This window comes from Plectropomus leopardus, chromosome 13 (assembly GCF_026936395.1).
Source record: "Plectropomus leopardus strain MGB_pleo_1.0 chromosome 13, ASM2693639v1, whole genome shotgun sequence".
In the NCBI taxonomy this organism is placed as follows: domain Eukaryota; kingdom Metazoa; phylum Chordata; class Actinopteri; order Perciformes; family Serranidae; genus Plectropomus; species Plectropomus leopardus.
In genome coordinates, this window is record NC_142188.1 from 7,829,879 (window position 1) to 7,856,135 (window position 26,257).

General features: G+C 39.6%; 3 protein-coding genes across 5 annotated transcripts in view; 1 reads left to right on the top strand and 2 right to left on the bottom strand.

Moving 5' to 3' along the window:
• ppp3r1a (protein phosphatase 3, regulatory subunit B, alpha a) overlaps positions 1-9,302 on the bottom strand; it is a 39,789-nt gene extending 30,487 nt beyond the window's left edge. The window contains exon 1 of the mRNA XM_042502827.2: positions 9,026-9,302. Within this exon, the coding sequence (XP_042358761.1) occupies positions 9,026-9,028 (3 nt within the window). The 5' untranslated portion in view covers positions 9,029-9,302. The remainder of the gene's footprint in view (positions 1-9,025) is intronic.
• Positions 9,303-11,041: 1,739 nt separating this feature from the next.
• On the bottom strand, positions 11,042-16,463 carry cnrip1b (cannabinoid receptor interacting protein 1b). Its single transcript, XM_042502828.2, has 3 exons — positions 16,031-16,463; positions 14,625-14,769; positions 11,042-12,991 (listed from the first exon to the last, which is right to left on the bottom strand). The coding sequence occupies exons 1-3, from the start codon at positions 16,207-16,209 to the stop codon at positions 12,827-12,829; spliced, it is 489 nt and encodes a 162-aa protein (XP_042358762.1). The 5' UTR covers positions 16,210-16,463; the 3' UTR covers positions 11,042-12,826.
• A 1,572-nt stretch (positions 16,464-18,035) lies between these two features.
• Positions 18,036-26,257, top strand: part of kcnq5a (potassium voltage-gated channel, KQT-like subfamily, member 5a) — a 119,187-nt gene continuing 110,965 nt past the window's right edge. For 2 of the 3 annotated variants that reach the window (XM_088086292.1, XM_042502825.2), the window contains exon 1: positions 18,040-19,130. In XM_088086292.1, coding sequence (XP_087942418.1) covers positions 18,751-19,130 — 380 coding nt within the window. In that variant the 5' untranslated portion in view covers positions 18,040-18,750. Of the gene's footprint in view, positions 19,131-26,257 lie in introns of all 3 variants that reach the window. The other variant, XM_088086293.1, reaches the window with a different exon arrangement.

Genomic DNA, 26,257 nt, shown 5'->3' on the forward strand with positions numbered 1-26,257 from the left:
TAACAAGTGCTGCAGTGTCTGCACTGGGCCAGTTATTATAATGTAGAAAATGCAAAAACTGAGCAGAGGCATGCATCAGTCCCTGAATCCCGTCTGTGGTGCCTGAGATACTGTGCACAATGTATGGACTGGCAGGCACACTGGACTGCTCCATATTACCCCCCTTGATATTTTACAGTCTCGTGAGGACAAACATCAGTATCAGCCTCTAAAAATCTGCTTCAGACTCCAGCGTGTGTATTTCTATGTACTATAACACCGTTCATTTCCAATATGTCTCTGTATTAGTGCCAACAAGTCAAGTCTATATGTTTAAGCATTAAAAAAATCAGTGAACTTGATATAATCTGCTAAACAAACACGGCTGAGGGTGTTAAGAATACTATTGTCTTATGGTTCTATGTAAGCCAATGCAGGGTTTTCCACACATTAATCTATTTGTGGCGGCCCGCCACGCTTAAAATAGCAGCTGCCATATTTTAATATACTTTTTGAGCTGGAGCGTTCATTAGGAGCACTTAGAAATTTATATACCATTCAGTTATTGACTGCACCAGACTCTTTGAGCGCAGAGTGTTCTCTGAGCACAAACGGAGCAGCAGATCAGTATTCGCTCCTTGACTCCTCAAACTACGCAAAGACATCCAAATTTAGAGAACTGACACAGAATGATAGCAGAGACACGCACACAAAAGATAAAAAATGGGTAGATGGGAAAACATAAGCCGCTTTTATATACAGGCTGCATCATAGGGCTGCAAAGAAGTCTTGTGTGTTTACATACGTCCAAGCGATAGCGACATCATGCCGCTCCAGTGTGTGATTATACACTGCATTGCAGCCATCGCAATCAAAATTGGTGTAACATGGAACAACAGCATCAGCCGCTAGTGTAACATATAATGAATGTGTTGGTAGCACTTTCTTTACAATAACAAAGACATAACATGCCAATAACAGTCATTTACCGTCTCTGTTATAGGATCTCCCAAATCTCGTTTTCCCAGTTTGCGTACATTTACAGTCACTGTTCTTCTTCTCTGAATTAGCTGTTATGCTAACAGCTGCTTTCTAAATCTCACGCGGTGTGTTCTCACACATAACAAAACGTCACGTCTTTCCAGCTTTATGTTTTACACAGTACTTGTTACTGTGCTGTTTCTACCTCCGGTCCCAGCTCAGAGGCAAGACCGCTTTGCCCCCCCCCTTTCTGCGACTGGATGTTATATCACCCACAGACAGCGAGGTGGCATAATGGCGTGATATTCCCTCCTTCAACAGGCAGTGTAAATGCGGCTAGCTTCTAATTCTGTGGGAAATACTGAAATGTATCTATAACAATTCTAACTTTAAAACATATTGCAGGCCCTTTCACAAAAAACGCCTCATTCAGCTGCTTTCTGTGGAGAGAAAATGTGCAGATAATGTTCAAAAAGCTGCTGGATGCTGCCGCAGCCTTTCACGTGGCCACTGAGGGAACTTGAGAGGGGCAAAAATGACTGTTCACCATAACTCTAAGGCCATCCAAAAAGCAAATAACTCTGGTGTGTGTGTGTGTGTGTGTGTGTGTGTGTGTGTGTGTGTGTGTGTGTGTGTACATGGGGAACCAATTAAAGCAACATCTGTGTGTCTCGCTTGGCATGTTTCACTTACTTTTCCACACAATGCATGTTATTGACGCATTATTTCTGTGTTGTGTGTGCCTTTTCTCCCTGCTTTTGCTTCCTCGCTTGATTAGTTCAGGGATCACCAGACTCCCTCCTCCGCACAAATGTGTCTGCAAGTGTCAAGCTTGCCATACGGCTGAGCTTTATGATAAACATACCCAACCCTCCAGAGCCGCAGCAGAGTGCAGAGCTGAGCTGTGCTTTCAAGATTGGTCTTTAAATAGAGTTCACCCCTCCATTTTTCAGCCCAACTTTGTGCAGCATGCAAAACTCGTGCCAATAACCAGCTGACGCAACTCTGCTACATAGAGGAGAAGCCATGGAGGATATGTGTAAGAATTAAAATAAGCTGCGACAAGTTTACAGTCATCTGTTACTCTCCTTTTGTTCCTCAAATCATCGACTCTCACATGTAATTATTAATTTATAATATTGCCTGTGTTTGCGTGTATCCCTGCTTCAATGTTGATGTGTGCACACTTCTGTGTGAATGTGTGTGTGTGTCGAGGATCTGTGCCAGATTTGGAGTCAAGTGCAAATATGAAAATAATTACCAAAATCTTAGCTGCCTGAAGGAACTCTGGCAGAGCTAATCCTCTCAGCCATTTCTATCCCTGACTCTGGCTTACCTATAAAGGCCTAATGCTATGTAAACTAACAATGCCTAAATCTTCTTATGCATTAACCTACTTGTGATAAAGCTATACTGTATTTACCAGGTGCTGAGAACATGACAAAATTCAATTCTCAAATTTTTCCAACAGCTTAGTAAAAGATTGAATTCATCTTGGTGTAACAGGTGCAGGGACACAATGCTAATGCAGCAGAGACAACACAATGAAGACAGCGCTAAGGCAAAGCACAGGTCAAACCATTATCAGTGGATTGTATGAGGCTGCAACTGACATTTGTTCTACATTTCTGGCTAATTCATTTGTATTAAATGGTAAGGAATACAACAAAAGACCACTGGGAACTCCCAGCTCTAAAATGATGTCTTAATAGTGCTTATGTTGTCACAAATTGTGGAAATCCCAAGATACTCATTATTAAATATCATATTCAGATATTCAGGTAAAATGTTTCCTTTTTAACACTGCTTACTCCACTCAATAATGGCTGCAAAGTTATTCTTGAACTTGATTTTAAATCATTTTTAAGCACTTTTGCAACTTTAACCATTTTTATTTTAAAAATTGTAAATCACTCAGTAATAAATGACTCTTTTTTCAATCTTATATCTTAACCCTTTTACCATTTTAAATCTGTATCTGTATAAAGATAACCTGTAATTAGCCTAGAGCAATAATACTGAGAGCTATAAATATATATATATAGAGAGAGAGATATATACATATATAATTGCCCTGTAAAGCACTCTGTACTCCTACTGTATGAAATGTGCTATACATAAGGTATCTAAACTATCCAATATGATCAATGCAAAGTGAAAATATTGATCCATTTCATCATCTTTAGATACGCTTTTATTTTGAAATTCTGTGTCACGCCAAACTGCAGCAGGCAAATAATATGACAAGCAGCCAAGAGAAAGACGATGAAAATATTGATATTAACTCGGCAAGAAAGCAACAGTGTGTAAATAATTTTAACTTCGGAGAAAATACCGCGCTGTGCCGTATGTAAACAATGACGTCATGGGATAAGCGACGACGCACCTGCCTGAACGTCGTCGTCTCACTCTGCTAAAGTTAGCTGTTAGCAGCAACATTAGCTGCTCTGTTTCAACAACATTTGGCTGAAAAAAACGAGCAAGCACGCTGAAATTCAACCGCGCTGTTCTGTCGGGAAACACAGTCACTTAAACCAACGGTGAGTGAGATAAAAGTATAAATAATACGTGTAAATCGTTATGCTAAATTCCGCTAGCTGCTAGGCTAATTTATGCAGTGTAGCCTTAAGGTGCTTAAGCTAACACTGTGTCACTAGCAAAAAATGACCGTTTTGTCTGAACACCCTGACAGTTAAGATATTATACTTTTGTTAAATGGTCTTGTTGTTAATCCTTGTTGTATGGCCGTTTGGAGATGTCTGCCTTCAGATAGACCTTAAGTTTTATGAATAAAAATACAAACAATAAATTGGGGTAAAATGAAAACATTTCTTACAGAAAGTGCCCAGAAGGTTACTTTATTACATGTGCTGTTTTATGTGTTTTACTGAACTTAACCAGTTGCAATTATTTATGTGATTTATACATCTTTTATGGCCAAAAGCAAGAAAGAAAGGGGTAGCAGCTTATTCTGTGACACCCTTTTCTCAGCAGACATTTTGACCTGTTATTATAGGAAAAGCACAGGTGTTACTAATGATACTAATGATGGCTTTGAACTGTTCAAGACTACCAGTCAGTATTTTAACAGGATGCTAGCAAAAGTTACATTACTGTGTTAGTCAGACTGAAACTGGACTTTTAAAATACACATTAACATGTTACTCTGATTGAAATTGTAATAAACTGAATTTGTCAAAGTCACACCTCCTGCTGTGGTTAGATATAGGGACTATTTGATATTTCTGACAGGGGAAGGGGTGCTGCAAAACTGGCAAGGCATTTAAAAAAAAAAAAAACAAGCACTGAGGAGGGACTTGTGTTTGTCGTTTCCACTTAGGTAATGGACATACAACTTGATAAGGTGTAATTTTATGATAAATAAAGTACAGTCCCATAACACCGGCACAGAAGCTAAGCAGTGTACTGCTGTGGACAGGCCCGCAGCAAAACATACTTAAACCACCTGAAAAAAATCAATATCAGTTTAAGTTTACAATATGAATATTTGAATATGTGCTCCTCTTTACTGTACACAATAGGAGATCGAGGCAGTGGCAGACCAGCAACTGCACTGTTCGGTGAGTGAAATGAGTCTAGCGTTTCTGATATAATGGCTGTCTGTAAGGGCTGTTTAATGGCAAAGTAAAGCATGAAAATATAGTATAAAACTAAACGGACATTGATTTTTTTTCAGGTGGCTTAAAGCGAATCAGTTAAGCCAGAGTTTCCTCTGTGCAGTTTGATTATATGTAGCCTACATGACGTGATGGTTTTCTACCCCAAAGTTATTGTAAATAAACTGTTATGATTGTGATCTGGTCTATTTCATAGACCTTATAAATAACATAGGTTAACTGCAACTAGCTGAAAGTGAGTATACTTTATCTCCACCATCCCTGTCGGAGTCAGGTATACTTCATCAATAAATTGATTTAATTATTTGAATCTCGGACTCTCAGGGGGCAGACCTAGTCCATATGGTGCTTTTTTTTAGGCGTTTTTTTTTAGTTGTTGCACCCGGTGTCTTTTTTATACAGCCACTTCGAGGGATCTAGTTGAAAATCTCTGAACTGATCCCTCAATAGGAAAAGCAATTGAACACTTTAAAAATAGGTAGGTTACAGCAAAAAGTAAGAAGCACTTTAAAATGAAAAGGGTGAGGCAGCACGTGCACTTTGGAGACTTATTTACTTATTATTCTCTATGATACTGTAGATTTGACTTTTTGTATGCATGTATATTTTGTCAACTGTTTTTGCTGTCTACTAAATGTATATATATATATTTTTTTGTTTTTTAAAACTACACTGAGGCAAATTCCTATCAGCTGTGTTGACATGGCAATAAAATGTTGAATCTTGAATCTTTTCAGAAAAGCGCTGGTGAAGTCATTACCACTCTTTCAGCTAGGCTACTATCAAAACAAAGACAGAAAAGCCCATTTGTGGGAGCAGATCTACCAGCGAGCACTGGTCGTTGCTGGTGAGTTTTGTGTTTTTATCACCGTACTGTTGTAAGCTTGTTTTTAACTGAGTAGTCAACTCTCTGTTGAGGTAGCTTTGCATTACAATCTAGTTAACAATAATGTTGAGATGTTGTTGCCATAGAAACAAAATCCATGTGCATCACATCACTAATCATTTAATGAAGCGCTCCCAGCGCCCTGCCACCGCTTTTCTGCTGAAGAAAACTGCTATGTGGACACATGCTCTTCCATACAAAAACACCCCTGTGTACAAGTATGGGTATTGAGTATAAAAAACTGTTTCCTACTGGCCAGTCCCTTACACCAGCTAAACCAGTTGCATTAACGCTCCATGCTTTATAATAGATGGCAGCATATAAATTGTTTCATACTATGTTTGACACTGTAGACAAAAGTTAGTGTCTGCAGCCTCTTACTGGTTGTTCCATTGCTTCCACGAAGTAAAAATGTGATTTTCAAAGATTATTTATGTGCAGCACATTTGATGGCTTGAATGCTGATAAGGCTGAAATAAAAAATGCATTTATTTTAGTGATTTACATGAGCAAAGCCATAAACCTGCCATAGAGTCTGCTTCTCGCCAACAGGTGATGTATTTATCCTACTGCCCAATCCCAGTAGGTGTACAAACCAAAAAACTAAAAGCAGTAACCCCTTCACCTACTCCTCCATCAGTGTCAGTGCTAGAATCTAATGCATGTATGCATCCATTTTGATCGCTTAAACTTTTGAGCACTACTGAATAGTCTCTCATGCATTACATCCCCTCAACATCCTGTTCCAGCCAGCAATTACAGAGGCAAGCTACACGCAACACGCCGTTTAAACATTACTTTAAACTTTTCTATTCACTGAGCACACCAAACAATTAGATGTTTACTGACAAAAGTTTGGCCCGTGCCGGTGACTGCTGGCTCCAGTGCATGCCAGGCACTGCAGCGCTGCAACGGCCAGCGAGGAGAATAAATCCAGATTGAGTGGGCTACTTGGAAGTGCAGTGTGGATCACGTCGTGTTGATCATCACTTCTGCTGGTGGTTCGCTGTGGCTTTTATCTCTTTTACATTAGCTCCAACTCGATCCTTATGTGGGTGGCGCTTGATTGCTAGGCAGCATATGGTCCCCTTAGCATCAGATCATTCCACTACATGCTTAAGCAACTGTGCGTTCCTGCCCCCAACCCTCCCCCTGCAGCTGAGAAGAATGCATTTTGACAGGACACAACTTGGCACACTATCTGAACAACATGCACGCTCCGAGTTCCTACCCTCTGGCAGAGAGTTGAGACTGCTGCAGGGCAAGTGTAGCCAGGTGTCCTGAGCATTTTCAGCTCACCTGCTTTATGCATTTCTTATAGGAATTTAAGTGAAGAAGTCAATGATACTGTTCATTTTCATGCTGTGTTATGGACAGAAGATGCTGCTCTGAACACTCTGCCCTTGGTGCCTGTGTTCCTTTGTATTTGCACCATGATTTGCAGAACATTACCTAAAGGACAGGAACCTTGAATCACATTGCATGAGCTCCTGGTGGCTACATAGCAGTTATCCATCCAAGAAGCCAGTTTACTGTTATCAGGTTTAGCAGAATTCTTCTTTTAACATCAGTCAGTGCTCCAGATTTGAGGTTTTACTTTGCTAATGTATGAAGATGTCTCAGTAAATCTGCTTCTTAGAACAGGCCTCAGGTGAGTTTGCATGCTCTATGGGCTGGCATCAATCCTAATGCAAATTCAAAGTACACTTTATTCACTGTTATTAAATCTAGGCCAACATCGAGTCAGACAGTGTAAATGTAAACACTGGCTCTGTAAGAGATTTTTTTTTTTGAAAAATAACTGACTTTTATTGACATTTGTGTTTACAATATGACCTGAGCAATACTTAATGTACTGCAGAACATTTTACAAATTAGAAATAATGCTTATCTCTGTTTTCTGGTGGACAAACTATCTAATGGTGGTGACTAATTCCAAATCATTAAGATCTAAAAATAAATAAATAAAAGAAGTAACATATAATTTGTGATATATTGCAGTTCATTTCTTTTTTTAAACTGCAAATTATGCTCCCAAATGGCAGCTTTGTCAAAATGCTTTATCTTATAAGATAAACCTTTAAGTCCATTCATCTCACCTCAATCATTATTGCTCAAAATTTGGCAAATTGGCACAGATAAAGGTATCAGTTGATCTTGTTTGCAGATTTCACATAGAGGTACAGAACATTTTGACTGGATTACTTTGATCATAAATAAAATTAAAAAACATGATAATTCATGGAAAGTTTTGCAACTGATATTATTAAATTTAAGTGTATAACAGGCTATCAAAAGTCTAATTTGTATATTGATTATTATTATTATGACAAAAACTAGACTTTGTGTTTGTGTATTGATTTGCTACTGCCAAACAAAATATTGCATTAGTATGTGGTTTCATTTCCCCCCACCCCCTCTGAGCAATCAGAATCAATAAAACCCTAAAAAATAAAAATTCCTTGAGATGTGATAAAGCAAAGCAAAAGCAACTGTGGTTTTACCTCAAAAAAGTGGAACAAGAAATTAAAACATGGCTTTTTTCCTGTCCAGATAACAACTAGACAGTAACACAGCCCTCCCTTGACAAATACTCAACAGGGGATTGCTGATGATCAAACAGCTGCCAATTTTGTGCTTTCAAGACATCAAGAACTGATAAGAAAATTGATGTGTGGAGGTGTTTTTGATGTTTATTTGGTTTAAAATGAATTGTGGTTATGAGCGGACAGTGGAGGGAGGAAGAGGGGGGTTAACATCCTGTGCACAGAGCCCACAATTGCTTGACACGTCCCTGCAAGTCCTGACAACAAGTCAGCTTAGATCCTACATGGATCCAGGCCTGGACGCTGCTGCATGGTCAGGTCCACTGCTATTGGTCCTATAATGGTTATTAGGCAACTCACCCTCATATAGTACTGTATATATAGTATATTCGATACATACATAGGCAACAGGCCAATTAATTAGGACGGCACTGTGGCCTGCTATGGCAGCCTCCTGTAAAACCGCTGGAAGTGGATTCAAATGTTGCCTCGGTGTATTCATTTAAGCGTATGAGCTCAAAGAAACAATGTTGCAACTATCAACACAGCGCCATGCTACCTAGAAAACACACTGAGATACATTTAATGCAGAGCGAGAACGTGCAAAGACGTAACTTGAGTTACATTTTCCTGCCTGCTGCTTAAAACGTGCCACAATTAGTCGCCAACCAAGGCCTAATAAGCGAGTATTTTTGTCACGAAAACTAATTTGCAAAGGCCTCGCTGCTAATAAGAGTGTAGGCTGCACCGAGGAGGGATAAGAAATATCTGGGCCACAGGCTTTAGGCTACTGTCAGCCCCGGGGTGTTGCACAGAGCGCGCGACAGGGAGCCAAAAGTGGGTGAGAAAAGCGTTTCCTCCTATCTGCGCTGCCGACTGCTAACTTAGAAGCGAAGCGCGCAAAAACAACCTGTCAAAACGCCACATCAATCGACACAGGCCTGTCCAGTGGTGTGTTTACCAGTCGGTGGAGGGTGAAATTAAGAGCTGCTTACCATCTTGCAGGTCGGATGATGAAATCCAGGCGATGTGAGCGGAAAAGAGGTACAACAGGGGAGGGGGAGTCGGTGCTGCCGCCGAGCTGTGGCGAGGAATACAAAAAAATATATGTATGGTTGTGTTTCTCTCAGAAGTCTCGTCCTGGCTTTACACCCAGCTTCAGGCTCTCTTCTCCGTCTCTCTCTCCTTCACCGAGGCTTTCACTGCAGTGGCAAAGGGAGGGAGACCCGCTGGGAGGGGACAGTAAGCGGAGGAGGAGGCTCGGTTTGACAAGCAGGCGGTGGCGGAGGGGAGGAGAGAAGAGGTGAAGGGGGGAGGTGCAGCAGTACTGTACATCCGGGAACTACAGGTTGGATTTATTTATTTATTTACTTATTTTTTCACGTCCCGAGTAGGTTTGTGCTCCGGCTCCCTCCACTGGCGGTACATTTGTACTGCAAGGAGTCTCCATTCAGGCCTGATGTACCCTGAACTTCAATTAGCACAATTGGCAAATGGACTTCACTTTATGTAATCCCCATTGAGCTAAATCAATCTGCAATAGTACAGACTTTCCCTAATGGACAGGCACTAAACCCATACAAAGCCTTGTGAGAACCACAATGATTTTTAGGTGGCTTTAAAAAATACAGGAGAGCATGGGTGTAAATTTCAGGGGGGAATGCAGGGGACAAGTCCTCCTCAATATTTATGTAGAAATTGTGCATTTGCCTCTTACCCTCCAAAAAATCAAGCAAAAAACAAGACTCATTTTTACAAAATTGAAGACGTTTACGGTATAAATTGATGCTGGGAATGCATAAAATGGTGCATAAAAATTCACCAGAATGTACAAAAATCAAGTGTTTGATGCTCAAATACTTTTTTTGCAGAAGACCTCTAATCCTCTGTTTCACATATGCATCCCCTCAACGTTGAAATAAAACATACACCCTTTCAGTAGAGCTTTCCTGAGGAAAATGTTTGTACTGGTACTACAGTATTACTGACAATGTCATAGGTTATGTATCACAAGTAACAGTTTGTAAGCACTTGTAGTTGCAGCAGTAATGGGTAGTGCATGATGGATTATGTGGTATAAGAAAATGTGCAGCAATAGCAGCCAATAAAAATGTGAAGTTTGGACTCTGCAGACTGAAAATGATAAAATGTTGAGGTTAAACTGGGCTTCATGTAAGTCAAAGTTAAAAACAACCTTTTTTAGATGTCTTGGTTATCTGTAACGCTCAACAAAAATTATGCTAAAGAACCTCAAAACTTTTTTTTTTGGGCTCATAATCACAGGTGAACCTGTTTTGTATATATGACACCCATCTTTTAAAGGCACTATGCAACGCCTTTGTCAAATAGTGCCACAGAAGCATCAGAGGTGCCATTTACTATATTGATTTTTAGATTTTTGAGCCTGGGGCCCTTCAAAGCTGCCAGATAATAGATAAGATAATACCACGGACAAGTCAATAGGCTTATAAATGACACTTTTACCTAAAATATGACTAAATATTAATACTTTCCTACTAAATGTTGGTTTAAAAGATTGAGAATCCTGTACTCAATGCTGACAGAGAAACACAATAGGCCACGTTATCCTTTTAAACCTGAAGTATCCCCATGCACATGCGTTGACAGGTTGAAAGACACTGCCTAAATGTGTTATCCTGTGAAAATATGCTGTTTGTAGGCAATTTTATTGTTGTGATTTTATTGTTTCCCCGGTAATCTAAACTAAACTAAGTCAAAGAACCAGAAGAGAACCTCTAAAGAAGCAGCTGTCAAAGCTAAGAAAGTTGTATTGTTCTAATATGCAACAGAAGTGCCACCAGACAGGCTTTTTGTCCATTCTTTAAGTGCCTGCTTATATAAAGATGTAAGGTGTCTGATTGTAGATGGTGATGCTTGAGCCCAAACTGGCATGCAGTTCGAGTTGTCAATAGTTTGTGTTTTTCAAATTAAACTAAGTTAGTTAATAGTTTACAGGAGGTTCTGGAGAAATGAATACATTTACCACACAAAAGATTTCAAAATTTACTATTATTAACATTATTAACAAACAACAATTTCACAAAAGGGTCAGAATGATATGTAAGTTTCACCACTGCATTGTCATTTTGCTGCTTTGATTTCTTGCATAGGTCAATTCAATATTTCAAAGAAAACATTTTAGTTATTTCTACCAAGATACACACAGTAAAATGAAAACATTTCAAAAGGTTCACTGTACAAAAATACTATTTTTCAAAATATAAGTTACCACTGATATAGAAAAAAATGATTTTAAGATATGTCATTTAACATTTTATGTTCTGATTCCAAATAACAAAGCGGTTCTATTCCAAATACATTTTTCTCTTTAATAAACACACTTCATATAAATGGCTAAGTCCTTCGGAAGAGGTAGAGAAGACAAACACGCTGTAAATGGGGGCACAACTTCACCCAAATACAAAATTCCTACATCCAATACTGCTTTATACTATATGGTACTACAACATTATCCACACACACACACCTACACCGAGAGTTTCATTCAAAACACTAATTATTTCACAGTTTAGAGGTGCTGACACACATGAGGTGCACTGCAGAGTCATTGTAAAAGGATGTGAGCTGAGGCAAACTTTTAAGCAGATAGACATATTCTTTGCTTTTGGGTAACGGTAGCTCATTGTGGCTTGCAAGGGAGTTAACCTGTTTACTTTAAAGATTCTGTGAAAGATTAAATCAGGGTACCAGGGTTGATTTTTTTTCATGGGCAACTGCATTATTTTGTTATTCTTCCAGACATAGTGGTAAAAAAGGCCCCACCAACTCTTACACTAACTGGAAATACAAGCACAGACTTTGTGGTGTATTGCATCTTTTGTTGCTGAAGTGATTTGACACGATCTGTTTTTGGTTATTTCACTGCTTTTTGTAGTTATTTTATGTGTCTTCAGCATAATTTTGACTTTTTGGTCGTTTTGTGTCTCTTTGATGTTATTTTTTGTCTTTTTTGGTCATTTTTTTGTCTTGAGGCTGCAGAGGTTATAGCAAGCTCCCAAATAAGGACAGATGGGAAAAATGCTGCTTGGGTGCCAATGAAATCACCCAGGCAAGGACACTGGACTTGGTTGAGAAGGAAATATTCTATTTTACAAAACATTTCAGTAAATGTTAACATGGCTCATTATGCTAACAATAGTTTTCGAAGAAACATGAATTTCTGGAAATGTTGGAAAGTCATTTTGGATGAAACTCTTCACAAAACTTCAAAGTACAAAAACACATCTGTACACACACACATACACTGTGTAGCAAAACTCACACATACAGTACTGAACATACACATAAATCTGAACACACTTGAGGGTGACCACATGCCACAGCCGAACAGTACATGAAAAACACTTATCTTGAAATGCCATTTAATCTTTGTCTTTCAATATTTAATTAAAACTGTAGGTTAAGAAGTGCAACAAGTTTAATTTAAACCTCAATAAAATGTGCCATATTCATTTTGACACATTTGTATAATCACTATGAACAATCAAACCACTGCAAAAAGACAGGCAACTTGCATTTTATATGTTCTGCCTTAGGATCCAATTTGGCCGTGAATTTAATGCACCTTTTTACAGCACAAACAAAAAAAAACCTCTAGATTTTCTGATTTGGGTAGATGATGAAAAAAGTAAAATAAATTTTTAAAAAAAAGTTAAGCAGAGTGTCTTAATATCATCATGCCATACTGCCAATTAGAAACGGCACACCTTTTGTTTTTGCAGAATGAACAGTGAATATTTCAGGTTGTTCTGGCATCAGACAAACATCTCCTTGTTGACCCACATGAGCGTGCGTGTGTCGTTGGGTTTGCACTCATACTCGATGCTGTTGAAGCTGTTTCCCCACTGGCAGTGGTCCCTCTTGTTGTAGTTGTAGTACTTCACCTGCCACACCGTTTCAAACATTCCCGCCTCTGTGAACTGAAGGAGAAACAGATGCACATGTGAGTGCATGAGAGGACAGATGGGAATAAACACACACACAGAAAAAACCCACTCAGCTATGTGTAAAATTATGTGAAGGTGAAATGAAGGGGAAGCGTTCTGACTGTACAGATGGATTCATGCACTCACAAACATGCAAACACACACCATATCATCCCAGAGGCCCCCGGGGTGTGAACTGGACACATATGTTTAAACCCAGAGTCCTCCTAGATTCAAATAAGGAGCTAAAAGTGACAGTTTTACCTCAAATGTATACAAATATTTACCTTACATGTGTGCTACAAGTAGTAAGGTATCTTACACACCGAATGCCATGAACTCATTTTGTGAGACAAGCATGTGTAACAAGTGTCAGACACTGCAGTTCCTTGTATGGCCACTTGAGGCTGGCTCTAGAAGCCAGTCAATCTGCATAGACCTCCATATTAAAATGCCCAACAGCAGAAATAAACATGTTTACAGCCTGATACAAACGGTTTTGGTCTCTAGAGTCCCGGTTCATGACGACTGTGCGAGTCAAAGCCACCACTCGCTTCTGCACAGCTCCATCCTCTCGTCCAAATATGATCCTCTCTGGTGGTGAAGGCCTAAATGCCAAACTTGAGACTTTAAAACGGGAGTCCACAAACCAGCAGGTGATATCCTGGTGGCTATGTCCACAATTTTTTTACGGTCTATGGTAAGCTTGTCTCTTGAAAACTTTCTGACTTCCTCTTGTTGTTCATTTTTAACAGTTCCCACACAAGTAATACTTATAATAATAATAATAATAATGATAATGATAATAACTTCATTTATATAGCCCCTTTTTAAACAGCATTTACAAAGTGCTTTGACAAAAAAAGTAAATGAGAGGCAAGAAACTCCAGAGACAATAACAATAAAAGCCAAACAATAATGTCGGACAAGAATTAAGGTAGAAATAAAAAAGAGATTAGAGGCAGAAACATGTTAGGAAAATACAATAGCAAAATAAAGGCAGTAAATAGAAATGATTATTATTAATAAACAAATTAAAAAGAGATGACATCACATAAAAGCAAGTCTATGAACACTGGTTTTAAGAAGTAATATAAATGAAGTCACTGATTCTGATGGCAAAGGCACGGTCCCCTTTAGTTTCAAGCCTCGACTTTGGAACTGCCAGAAGAGCCCCGCCTAAGGACCTAAGGCTATGAACAGTGTCAGCATTTCAACTTTAGGTGTTTTCACAGGATTTTTTAGATTTGCACTCATTGATTTGGCAGTTAAAACAGTTTACTGGGCATCAAACCAAATGGGATTTGGGTATCACAGTGATTCAGCAGGCTTAATGTATTAAATCATGCTCACGCTTTTGTCCAAGGTGACAAATGTAGGAATGAAGCCTTTTGAGAAAATGTGCCTCAACACATCATGTTTCACCTGATACCATCGCAACAAGGCTCGCAGGTGCATGAAGTAACAGAAAAATGACTAACAGACCGGAGTAGACAAATGGACAGGTGTCCAAAAAGACTGTCTTCTGATCTTCTTCAATTCCTTGCTGTAATTTTTTTTTAAACGTTGGGCTTGCATATGCATCCAGATTAAAGTCAGTTTCCTGCAGAGTGTGCAGTACATATACCTGTATGCTGATTTGAACTGGTTGCCTCTCTCCACTTTTAGTGTGTGCCACCCCTTCTGTGTCGTACTGGCCACTGTAGACCACTGCCTGTGGGTCTTTGGACTGCTGCTCCAGGGGGAAGGTCACTCCACCTACACTCATCGACCTGCAGACAGGTACACAAAGAATCAATCGTTAAACATTCTCAAAAATATGTTAGCATCACACATACCATGTGGTAATACAGCAAAAACAAGAAAAATAGTTGATGCATTAAATATGACACATGCAATTAAAAAGCTTAAATTAATAGATTATAAACTCAAAAACTGTAATTGTGCTAAAAAATGGATAAACTGCTGCAGTGACCTTTAATCCCACTGATGCTTTTTTTTTTTTTTTTTATTGCAGACAGGATTTCATGTTGACAAAAAGTGAACTAGGTCTACAGCTGTGTTTCATGCCCTAAATTCAGTACAACATCTCCTATGCATCATCCCCAGTGTGACCTATTTTTACACGAGAGTGTTTGTTCAGGCGTGTTTCACAGTCTGATATTTCCATGTTCAACACTAATCCTTATTTGAGGATGAAAGAACAGAATTCATTACATAATGATTAACTGTAGGGGAATCACAAGAGGGCAGTAACACAAACCCCCAAAACCCCGGAGTCCTAATCTGTTGTGGATTTGACATGCGGCCAATTGGGGTTTATGGTGCCTTCATGTACTCCTCGTAAAATTGTACTTCCCAGCGTTACACCCAAACAAAATTATTTGTTGAGCGATAATTATACAACAAAACGCATGTTGTTGTTTCATCTGCAGCTTGGAAATCACGTTAAACTCCACTTTTCTTACATTTTATGTGCAGCAGGTTCATATTAGCCATATATCCTACCGTCCCTGAATGTGACCTTAAAATCTGCACTTGCCTTCCTTTAAGGTCACTGTCATTGCATGCAAGGAACGAGTCCATTCAGAAATAAGCCCTGTTGTACAGTGTATTTTACTTTTGCGGGAATATATGATTTGCCAAAACAACAAAAATATTTTACAGATACACTAAATATTAAAATTAATCGATCAAAAAATATCCCATACAATAACGTCACTTTAATTCGACACTCTAAAGGAATAATTAAGGGACACGCCACGTTCAGACAACACAATCACTATTATTTAGGAGGCCATTTTTCGTCCCATATGGCAATTCTCCACTTTCCTCACTGACTGTACATGCCTTTGTAACGCTCTTTACAGGTTAGGTTAGGTTAGGTTAGACTAGAGTGATGTTTGTTGCATTTTAGTAGGGGTTTTAAAGAATGTAACAGCCTGGTTGAGGTGTGTTTTCTAAAAGCAATATTAGCATTGCACAATGCACGCTTGAAACAAACAAACAAACAAAAATCGAAAGGCTACCTACGTGGCCTCGACAGCTCCCGGTTTAACCACCACCTCAATTTTATATTTGGAGCCAGTGAGCAGCTTGATGGTCCGGGTCTGTCCGAACCTGCTGCCGTCGGATTTGAAGTGCACCGCGGAGTTGTTGGGAAGCATCTTCAAGGAAATCCCAATTTTGACGAGCTGAGGGACGTCGGCCATGTTTCCATAAAGCTAGTCTATCTCCGGATCAGTGGGGTTGAAGGTCAGTTCAGGCAGACAGAAAAATGCCGTGAGGAGAAATCCATCGCAGAGCGCACAGCAGTGAGGACTGCGCCGCGCTGCGCGCCGTAATCCCGTCCAACCTGCGGCACAGACCTAATCCCAACCAATGCTCTCTCTCTCTCTCTGAAAATCCCTCACTCCCTCACCCACACCTCTCCCTCACTCTCTTCCTCCTTTACTTCCCAGTTAGTATAATTAAGTGTTAGTTCAGCTCTCTCGCTGATTTTAAATCTGTTGAGCGATGCTGAAGTTCTGCCAATTAAAACTCTGTGGATTACACTGATCCTGATCAGTGTAATCCACTGATCAGGATCTGATCCTGGAGGGACTGGGAATAAGATCATAAAAAAAGTTATTTATAACAAACCCTCAAAACAACATATAATTAGCCCTCAACAAATAGACAACAGGGTAGAAAAGATGGTTAATTATTATAGTAGAAAACGTATACAAATACTCTGCATTCAACATTGGGTCAATCAAAGATGAATTACATCTGTACTGAGAAAAGTTATGTTTTTTAATGGTTCTCCAGAAGGCTTTGTGGTTACCTTAAATGAACGTCTTTAATAAATGGTTAATCGGGTACCCCACTGTACGTTTTTTTCTTTTGTAGTATTAATATGTGTCTTATTCTTATTGGAGTTATTTGATTGTGGGTGAAAAAATCCAACCAGAACAAATATTAAGTAGGAATTTGTGATGATTGTTAACCAGCCTTTTTCTTTGACTGACTTATTTTCAGTCCTCAAGCTTTTACATTAATGCATTAATAATGACTTCCAAGAAATCAAAATCGACTGAATAAGAATGAACATGAATTAAATAATAATCCAGCATCCAATCTAAAACTACAATAATAATAATAATAACGCACACCTAGCTAAGTGAGTACAGTATAGTGACAAAATGCCATTTCTATCTTTTTTTTAAATAAAAGTTTTCATTATCTTTAGTATAAAACTAAATAATCCCGAGGTGGTGGTGGGTGTTGTGCTGATAGATTGCTGATAAACCATTGCTGAGCATATTTTGTTGTCTCGTTTCTCCTGTAATAACAATATTTGACCACTAGAGTTCAGACTTTGATTACAACAGGGCAAACCTCAAAGCATTTCTTGGTTAAGAAATGTGATGAAGGCTGTGATGTGCTTCAATTTCAAAGGAGGGAAACAGCACGTGATGACGTCATACTGCTGCCGTCATTACGAGCTTTGGGTGGATAAAGTTCAAAGTGGGGAAAGTTCAAATCCAATAAATTGAACAGAGCGGGAACACTGGAAATAAAAAAAAATGTTGCAATGCCTTATGGTCAAAGAAATCAATCAAGTTATATTGGAAAAAAACAAACTACAAAAAAATGTCAAACTGTTTATAGACCAAAGGTGCTTGAATGGACATGCATACATTTTTATTTGCATGTAATCTGGACAGTAGGATATTTGGTTTGGTGTTAAGTTGCCACAAAGACATCAGCTTGCACACAAACAAAACAAAAGTTGAGAAAAACTAGTTCATTGTCTCCATTGGTCACGTGGTCAGTGACGTAGCTGTTTTAAACATTTCATCAGAGCGCGTGTTCAGATCCGGTCGGAAAAAGTTTGACACCAAACAAAACCTCTGCTGCTGCTGAAACAGCTGTTGATTTACTGTAAACTTTTATCATCTGAATAGAAATTAAACTCCAGGTGTTGCTTAAATCGTCAACCACTATTGATACAGATTTACCGCGTGGAAACCTTCGCCTAGGCTAATATTTTGAATCATACCACTAACTTCCTGTCACTTCCTTACAAAAGTTTGATTTCATGCACAAAAGAATTGACTTTATTACTGTTTAGATGTGTTTTAAAGCATGATTATATGAGCGGCAGGTGGATGCAGCGTGTTGACTTGATATTTCATGAAATAAACACGTCAAAATGATCACGGTTGCTGTTCAGGGTAAATCCCAGACAAATTCCGCGCTTGCATAAAACTTGCGTCATCGGTGTCTTTTGACGTTTCTTCAATTAACATGTTTTAATCAAACTAAAAGTCATAGATGCAGCCACAAGTTTGGATGTCGAGACCATCCACTAATCCAGTGCTTCTGGTGGAGTTGGCTGCGCTGCGCCTTTCTCTGTTCTATGCGTAAAAGAGATGTATGGTGTTGGGCAGCACCGGCAGCCTCCACTCACTTTGACAGAAAGCAGCAAGACGGCGCGTGGGAGTGAGTGGGGGGAGAAAGAGAGTGTGGGGTGGGAGAGCCCTCCCCCAGCCAAATGTCTCCATGGATCCACTCCTTCATAACCCCACTCTTCTCCAGCCTTGCGCAGACGGCCAAAGTGTCCAAACGGGACTGAATCTGCTTAAACGGTCACAAGATGAGAGCAGATTAGACATTTAACTTTTCACCCTCCGCTTTGTTTCATTTAGTGTGATTGTGAAAGTCAAAGTAGTCAAACACTCAGCGCAAGAGCACTTGGCTACATGTGAATGTCTGCCGGTCTCCCAGCGCACTGCGCTGGTGATGCCATGCCGCGAAGTCATACCGGCGACGAGAGCAGCGGCACCGGGCTCTGGCTAAAGACCTCGACGGGACGCCGGGTGCAGGACTACGCACTGAAAGATGTGGAGTCTGGGAGGAGGACGATGAATAACGCGGTGCGGGTCGGTGACGGTCTCCTTTCTCCCGCCACGGCAGGTGCGGTGGGGTCGGAGAGGAAGCAGGGTGCCCGGCTCAGTCTGCTGGGGAAGCCGCTGACCTACAGCGCGCAGAGCGGCCGCAGGAACGCGCGCTACCGGCGGCTCCAGAATTACCTCTACAACGTGCTGGAGAGACCGAGGGAATGGGCTTTCGTCTACCACGCCTTTGTGTGAGTAACTTGCACTTTTGGTCATTCAGCAAAGAACAATACACCACAGGCCACTTAAGTTTTCCACATTTGAAGGCTGAACTTAAAGGCAAGAATAAAGTGAAAACATGTCACTGCTTGTTGAGAATAGTACACATTTTAGTTGATATGACTGTTGTTCACCTGATGGTAATGACCAGCTGGGGTCATGGTGCACAAGCACATCATGGTATAAAACTGTTTGTGCAGATGTGGTTTCTAAGGAATAAGTTATTATTTTGCTCATTTATATTGCACTCTTTTTTCTCTGACCTATGCATATCCATCTCCCTCCACCCCAAGACACACTAACACAAACATGCATAGAAATGCAAAAACATGCTTCTTTTTCCTAATTTTTTGTGATGTTGGTGGTTATATGTCCTGACAGTGACTGTTTTAAAGCTGATTTAATTCAGCTGTTGGTTGATTTATGGCTGCGTCACTTACTGTATGTCCATGCAGGACTTATTTTGAACGTGATCACCTGTTGCTCTAGCCACGGTGTGCAGAAACACTGGAGACACGACCCTGAAACACTTAGAATTTAGTGACTTTAAAAGTGAACTACAGGTGTGTGTGAGTGTGAAGGTACTCTGAAATGTACAATGCACTAGAGCTGTTCAATATACAAAAACAATCATATTGTGATTATTTTGGCAGATGTGTTATGAGTCTCGATTTGTGGCAATGGTACATTTGCAGAATTTTCACTGAAAAAATATTTTTTAAAAATATGATAGCATGATTTTTGCAGGGGTGTGCACCAGACAAGCATCTTCCTTTATGTCTGGAATATAACTTGTAGGCGAGGGCATTTCTGTAGCATCACAGTGCTTTATTTATAATGGTATTTACCTTTATCAAAAATTGAGCTCCTGCAATTTGGATATTACACTTGGCCATCTTGCATTTTAGATAACATTTCTATCAGTCATGCAGCCCTACACTGCATGTGCTAGTGCAAAAATATTGCAAAAACTGCATATAGACTCAATATATCAGACAGGGTACTATATTAGACCCAATCTCTTCCTAATCTTTACATAACACTGGAAGCTCCAACACATTTGGGGCTCTTAGAGAAGGTCAGCAAGCTGTCAACTGAAAAGGGTGAATGTAATATTAACTGCTGCTCCCGTGTAGGATTTTGAGTCTTTCATCACTGTCTTGGACAGAGAGAGAGGATCTGGGAAAAGTCCTGAAGGGACTGTTTCAATTCAAACCAGCCTTCAGCTGAGCACAGCTTGGTGTCTCTGGTGTGAAATTGCTTCATATGGCCAAAATTTCTGATTTTAATTCTCCTTATGAAAAAAAAGCTATCCAGTTTCCTCTTTCTTCATGCAGTTCCAATTAACCAATTTGCAGATTACTGCTAACATTTGGGCTCAGCTTTCCTGCTTTGTGTCTGTCTAAATGAATGGGATTTGTTGTTCTTGTGCCTGATACTGTTTGTGTCCCAAGGGTGCTTGTCAACATGACACACACGCTTACTGTAAACTGTATTAATCCACAACAGTTGTTATCTTGGCTGTGGTCATATCTTTGGAGATAGATGCTTGCTTGTGATATTTGCCGCTGATCTGAAAGATGCTTTTCTGTTTTGCACTTTTTGCTGTGCTATTTCTGCGCTATAAGTTTAAGAGATCATCTGTAGGCGGTGCTGTGACTTGATTAAGTTTGGGTTTTGGTAAGTGGCGCCCTTCTCTGTATCTGATCAGTGGAGAAAGCAGTTGATGCCCCTTGAAAGTGGGACATTCGAATCGTAAGTCGGAGACCCTCATTTGACTGAGACTGCTTTAAGTCGAGTAGTTGCTTTTTTTTGTGCAGTGTACTTCTGGGGATGTTTTGGTCCCCAGATTTTGATGAGGAGTGAGTGCTCTTGACTTTTACACTACTCTTTGATACATGGAGGTGTAGACATGCAGGCAGCGGCACAGAAGGGGAGAGAGGAAGGACCTTTTGCCAGAAGTGGTGAATTTACAGCTTGCAGCAGCTTAATAAGACACAGTCTCTGACTTTTGTTTGATATCTAGTGTCGGCTGAAAATGTTTTTGTGCATTTATGACCTGTATGTAGCACTGTTAGCTCGCAGAGTCTGTTCAAACTTTAAGTCTGTATGGAAAACAAATTGAATCGTTGAATATTAGTATTGAACAGCCAAATCTGATTGACATAATTCTGAGTTGGGTACAGCCCTAGTTGATACTCATTTTAGGTAATTTTTCAGTTTATTTGAAACACCTTGCAATGTAAAACACATAATCAAGGATATTGCAGAGTCTTTGATTTTGTTTTTACGTTAATTTATATGAAAATGGGAATATCGAGGAGTTTATGTTTTATGGAAGAGCAGGTTCTGCATGAACACATTTCTCACTAACTGCGTATCTACCTGAGCATATACAGCTTAAATGCAGCATGCATGACTCTTCCTATATGTATGTCCCTTTCACACACATCCACCAGCACGCCTACAAACCGCAGTATGGTTGGCGTGATGAAACACCACATCCCTTCTCCTCCCAATAGTCCTGCTGGAAGAGTAGCGCTGTGAGAAGGAGGAAGTGGAGCTGTCAGAGGAGGGGCTGCAAAGCCGGATGTTGACTTTTTATTTGCTCAGGCGGGACAGCTGAGGTCGCAGGGGTTAAGTTGTTACATCTGCTCACAACCACAACCTTAAATAAACTGTTAAAAAGAGATATAGAAACCTTGGTGAGATTAGGAAAATCATCCTGATTTAAGGGCAAATTGACAGAAAGAATCAGTTTTTATGTAATTTGGAGGATTCTGGCAGGAATCATTGATATGCATGTTTTTACTGCACACATAACAGTATTTCAGTGCAGTTTAAGCATATATTTAACACTTTGATGCTAACAGTCTTCCTTGGCACCCTGTGTGTGTACACAGAATACTTTATATGCTGTCTTAGTTTGGCATTAATATGTTGGATGATCTACACTTTATGCTAATTGTGTTGTTCCCTAATTAGATTAGATGTGATCATTTGGATAAGATATCCCAGATCCACAGCCACTATAACAAATGCAACACTAGAATAAAATGTAACTTCCAGTAGCTATGAATGCAATGAGAGATGTTTCACTTCACCATATTAGAAAAATCAATCATTTTCACCATTCAGACTTTTTTTTGAGAGCCCTAAGGGGCAGCAAGAGTTATCTGTGAACATCTGACTTGATGTAGGAAAGCATGTATAAGAGAAAAATGGTGACACCTTATAACATTTTCACCATTGACAATGAATGTCGGCATTTTTATCAGAATTGTAAGGACACTTTGTGCAGTCGTCTTGAGACTTGTTGATTTACAGATAATGGGGGGACTTTCATATGAATGCAGATTGCAGAGCCAATAACAGACAATTTCACTTACATTTGCATACTTTCCAGTGATTTTCCACTCATTCTGGTACTTGAAGTATTCACATTTTTGTGTGTGTTCCTGTGTATGTCTTATTTGTGAAGGCCTTGACATCTTGTATGTCATTATGCCAAAAGTGATTTGAAAAAATAGACAACAAACACTATTTGGCCAAGAGACTATATAAGTGGACTGCTGTAATAGTGTCTAAGTACTCTACTTTTGTGATCGTGTACATTTTTAGCTGATAATTGACTTCAGTTCAAAGTAATGTGAGTCTGAGGCACTTAGCTTTGAGAGCAAAGTCTACTGAGGGATTTTTGACCACTTAAGGCAGACAGACTCTAAAACAAACTTGCAACAGAGCCATATTTGACTATATATTCACCTAATAATGTTTTAATAGTTTTTGTGCAAGAAAACAACTTCTTTCTTTCACATCCAGAAGAAACAGAGCAATTTGTGTGTCTCAATCAAATCTGACAACCTGAAAAAGCTGCATGTCCCTTTGGCCCTTTTACCAGTCATTCATTATCTCCGCTCTGATGCCATTTTGCGCTGGACACAAGCGTCAAATCTGCGTGTGTGACGTCATGTTCTGGTAGCAACAGTTTTTATTCCTCTGCACTGCAGACAGGCGAGGTTAGAGGCATTATGTTTACGGGTTGTCCGTCTGTCTTGTGAACGTGATATCTTATAAACGCCATGAGGGAATTTCCTCAAGTTTTGCACAAACGTCCACCTGGACTCAAGGATGACCTGATTAGACTTTGGTTATCATAGGTCAAGGGTCAAGGTCGCTGTGACCTCGTGTGTCTGATTCTCGTGAACGCAATATTTGAAGAACACCCGGAGGGATTTTTTCACATTTAGCACAAACATCCACTTCGATTCAAGAATTAACTGATTAGAATTTGGCGGTTAATAGTCAACGTGACATTGTCCGTGTCTGTCTCACAAATGCGACATCTCTAAAGTGCCTCCAGGGAATTTCCTCAGATTTGGCATAAATATCCACTTGTAGTCAATAATGAAGTGATTAAATTTTGGTGGTCAAAGGTCAAGGTCTCTGTGACCTCAGAAAATGTGTTTTGGGCCATTACTCATCCGCCAGTTATGCCAGAATTTCACACAGCTGTCTTACAGGATAAAACCGTAACATCATTTATCCAAAAGGTCAAAGGTCAACTTCATTGTTAAATCATAGTGTTTTGCAAAAACACCACTCTGGCCATTATGTTATGGAACAGAAGGGAAGATATTTGGTCAGACACTGCATTGCTGACACTAATCTTATGTTCCCACCTTGAAACTGTGCTGATTGTATAAATCTTCTGTGCTGCCGGGGGGAAAGATGTGTGTGAAGCATCCATGTTTCCACAAATATGGATGTAAACTATAACTGCAACTTGACGGGTGTGCAGAGGCATTCAACCATGAGGTGGCAATTTTAGTTTATGGATGGAAATGGTTTCATGCATCAGTAACGTAAACGATCAGCTGAAAACTGTTGAGCGGTGCAAAGATCTGGGGTGTTGATCATCAGTGGGAACAACAATAAAACATATTGTGTTAACAGGAATCATCACGGTTAGTGTTTATGTAAATTATGTTTATGCTCCACAGAGCTGTAATCTGTACTTGTTTTTGATACAATCGTGTAGCCCCCATTGGAGTATCTGTTGAATCTTTAGATGCCAGTTATTTCTGGTGTGAGCTTGTAGTTGCTGTTTTTTTAATTTGTGGAGTCTGAAGAAACCTTTGAGACCCTTTGGCAACTTATATATGTATCTAAAGTCACTGATCTTAATAGATTCAGCTGATTAGATTTATTAAATAATTTTTATGTAAGGCTGTAGTAAAACTTTGAAGTTTAGATTTAATTGGGATATAGTGAGACACATATCATAGGCAAATCTTTAATGTGGATAGTTTTTATCCATCTGGATGAAAGCAGTGAATGCAGCAGCCTGTGTGCAATGTCTCCACAATGAATAAACCATATAATGTCATTGTTGGATATTGTATTAGCTGCTCATACTACTGCAGACGTCATTTTCTGCTGTCATGTGCAGTCATTTCAGTGTCATCTTGCATATAAGTGAATTGATTACTTTAACAGTCACTGCGGTGTCTTAATGCGAGGTGGCAGGGAGAGGTTAAAACACACGCACACAGTCGTGCAGGTGCTCACACACTTGCACATAGAGATATACAATACATGCAGCAAGGAAGCAAATTGGCTTATTTTTTTTCAAAAACATGGGAAGGTGGCAATTGGCAACGAAAGAAAAAATAACCCAAAAATTACCTGAAAATTAGTAAATCCCTTTTAAAAAAGAATAAATGAATTTAAAAAAAGAATAAGAAACAACAACAAAGAAATGATCTAGAAAAATTGCTTAACAAATGTATAACACTTCTGTAACATTTTAAATATGTAATTGTGGTCATTATAAATATATCTTTTCCCTAGTTTTTTTTTAAAAAACTTTTTAAAAGTTATTTTTAGGGCTTTTAAGGCCTTTATTTGATAGGACAGCTAGAGAAATGACAGGAAATGGGGAATAGAAAGAGTGGGGATGGCATGCAGCAAAGAGCCACTGGTCGGACATGAACCTGGGGCCGCCACGATGAGGACACATTGGCTCTGTATTTGGGGCGCGTGCTCTACCAACTGAGTTACCCCGCATATATTGTAAAGTAATCACATGAATTTGCTCAGCGTGCATAGATTCATATACTTGTGAAAGGCATCTGACAGTAGCACAAGAAAAATTGTGCTGCTCCAGGTTTGAATGGGTTAAATGTGTGCAAATATAGCAACAAATTCACGTGCAAAACTAGATCCAATCACACATACACGGCCCCCTGGCTGCACGCACACACATGCTACACACAAACACATTCACACGTGGAAGGAGATAAACCCACACAGACAAAAACAAAAGAAAGTACATGATTTATAAAAGAAAAGTTTCCTTTGATCATTTAATTAGTTAGTGGTTATGAAACAGATGCTGCCGTGTGTGTGTGTACATGTGTGTCTGTGTGTGTTTGTGTGAATCCATGTTGTGCAAATGTGTCAGCTTGACACTGCATGTGTGTTAATGGTTGTACACATTTGAAATCGTTGTATGTGTTTCACTCTGTATACACTCTATATGAATGTGAAGTGCTGCCGATGGGCTGAAGTATGAATCGAGACACTGATAAGCATCTGGGCTCGCCTCTTGCCAAATAGTGCTTCCACACTGAAACATTGCTGGCTTTAAGATTCAATCTCTTAATGAGATGGCGTGTGTTGGCCTAATCACATTTGCTTAAATGGGTTCCAGCCACGGTTCTGCGTTATGTGCAACACTCAGAGGATGATTCCTGTCTGTGTTCTTGTGTGTGAAAGTAATGATTCACCTAATTTTTAATCTGTTTGTTCTACTTTTTATGTGTTTTGTGCTTTGTGTGGTGTTTCTGTCGTAAAATTGAGTATGAGTGGTTTTTGTGTCTGGCAACGAGTTACAGAAATGTGTGTGAGTGTGTGTATGCGTGTGTGTGAGAGAGAGAGTGTATGAGAGAGAGAGATGGATTAATTCAGTCACATGGTCTAAGTGCGTCAATCATTGATCCCAGGGCTGTTCTGGTCCATCAACAGGTAGCACATCAACCTGGTCCGCTGATTTGAAACGAAGCAGATACAAACTTTGTTGTAACAATCAGCCTAA

What these genes read in the sequence shown, in the direction of transcription:
- cnrip1b (XM_042502828.2), bottom strand. Translation starts at nt 16,209, where the DNA reads ATGGCCGACGTCCCTCAGCTCGTCAAAATTGGGATTTCCTTGAAGATG. An exon ending in CCGGGAGCTGTCGAGGCCAC is followed by an intron (nt 14,770 to 16,030) that starts GTAGGTAGCCTT and finishes ACCTGTCTGCAG; the next exon opens with GTCGATGAGTGTAGGTGGAG. An exon ending in CAGTTCAAATCAGCATACAG is followed by an intron (nt 12,992 to 14,624) that starts GTATATGTACTG and finishes TTTCTCCTTCAG; the next exon opens with TTCACAGAGGCGGGAATGTT.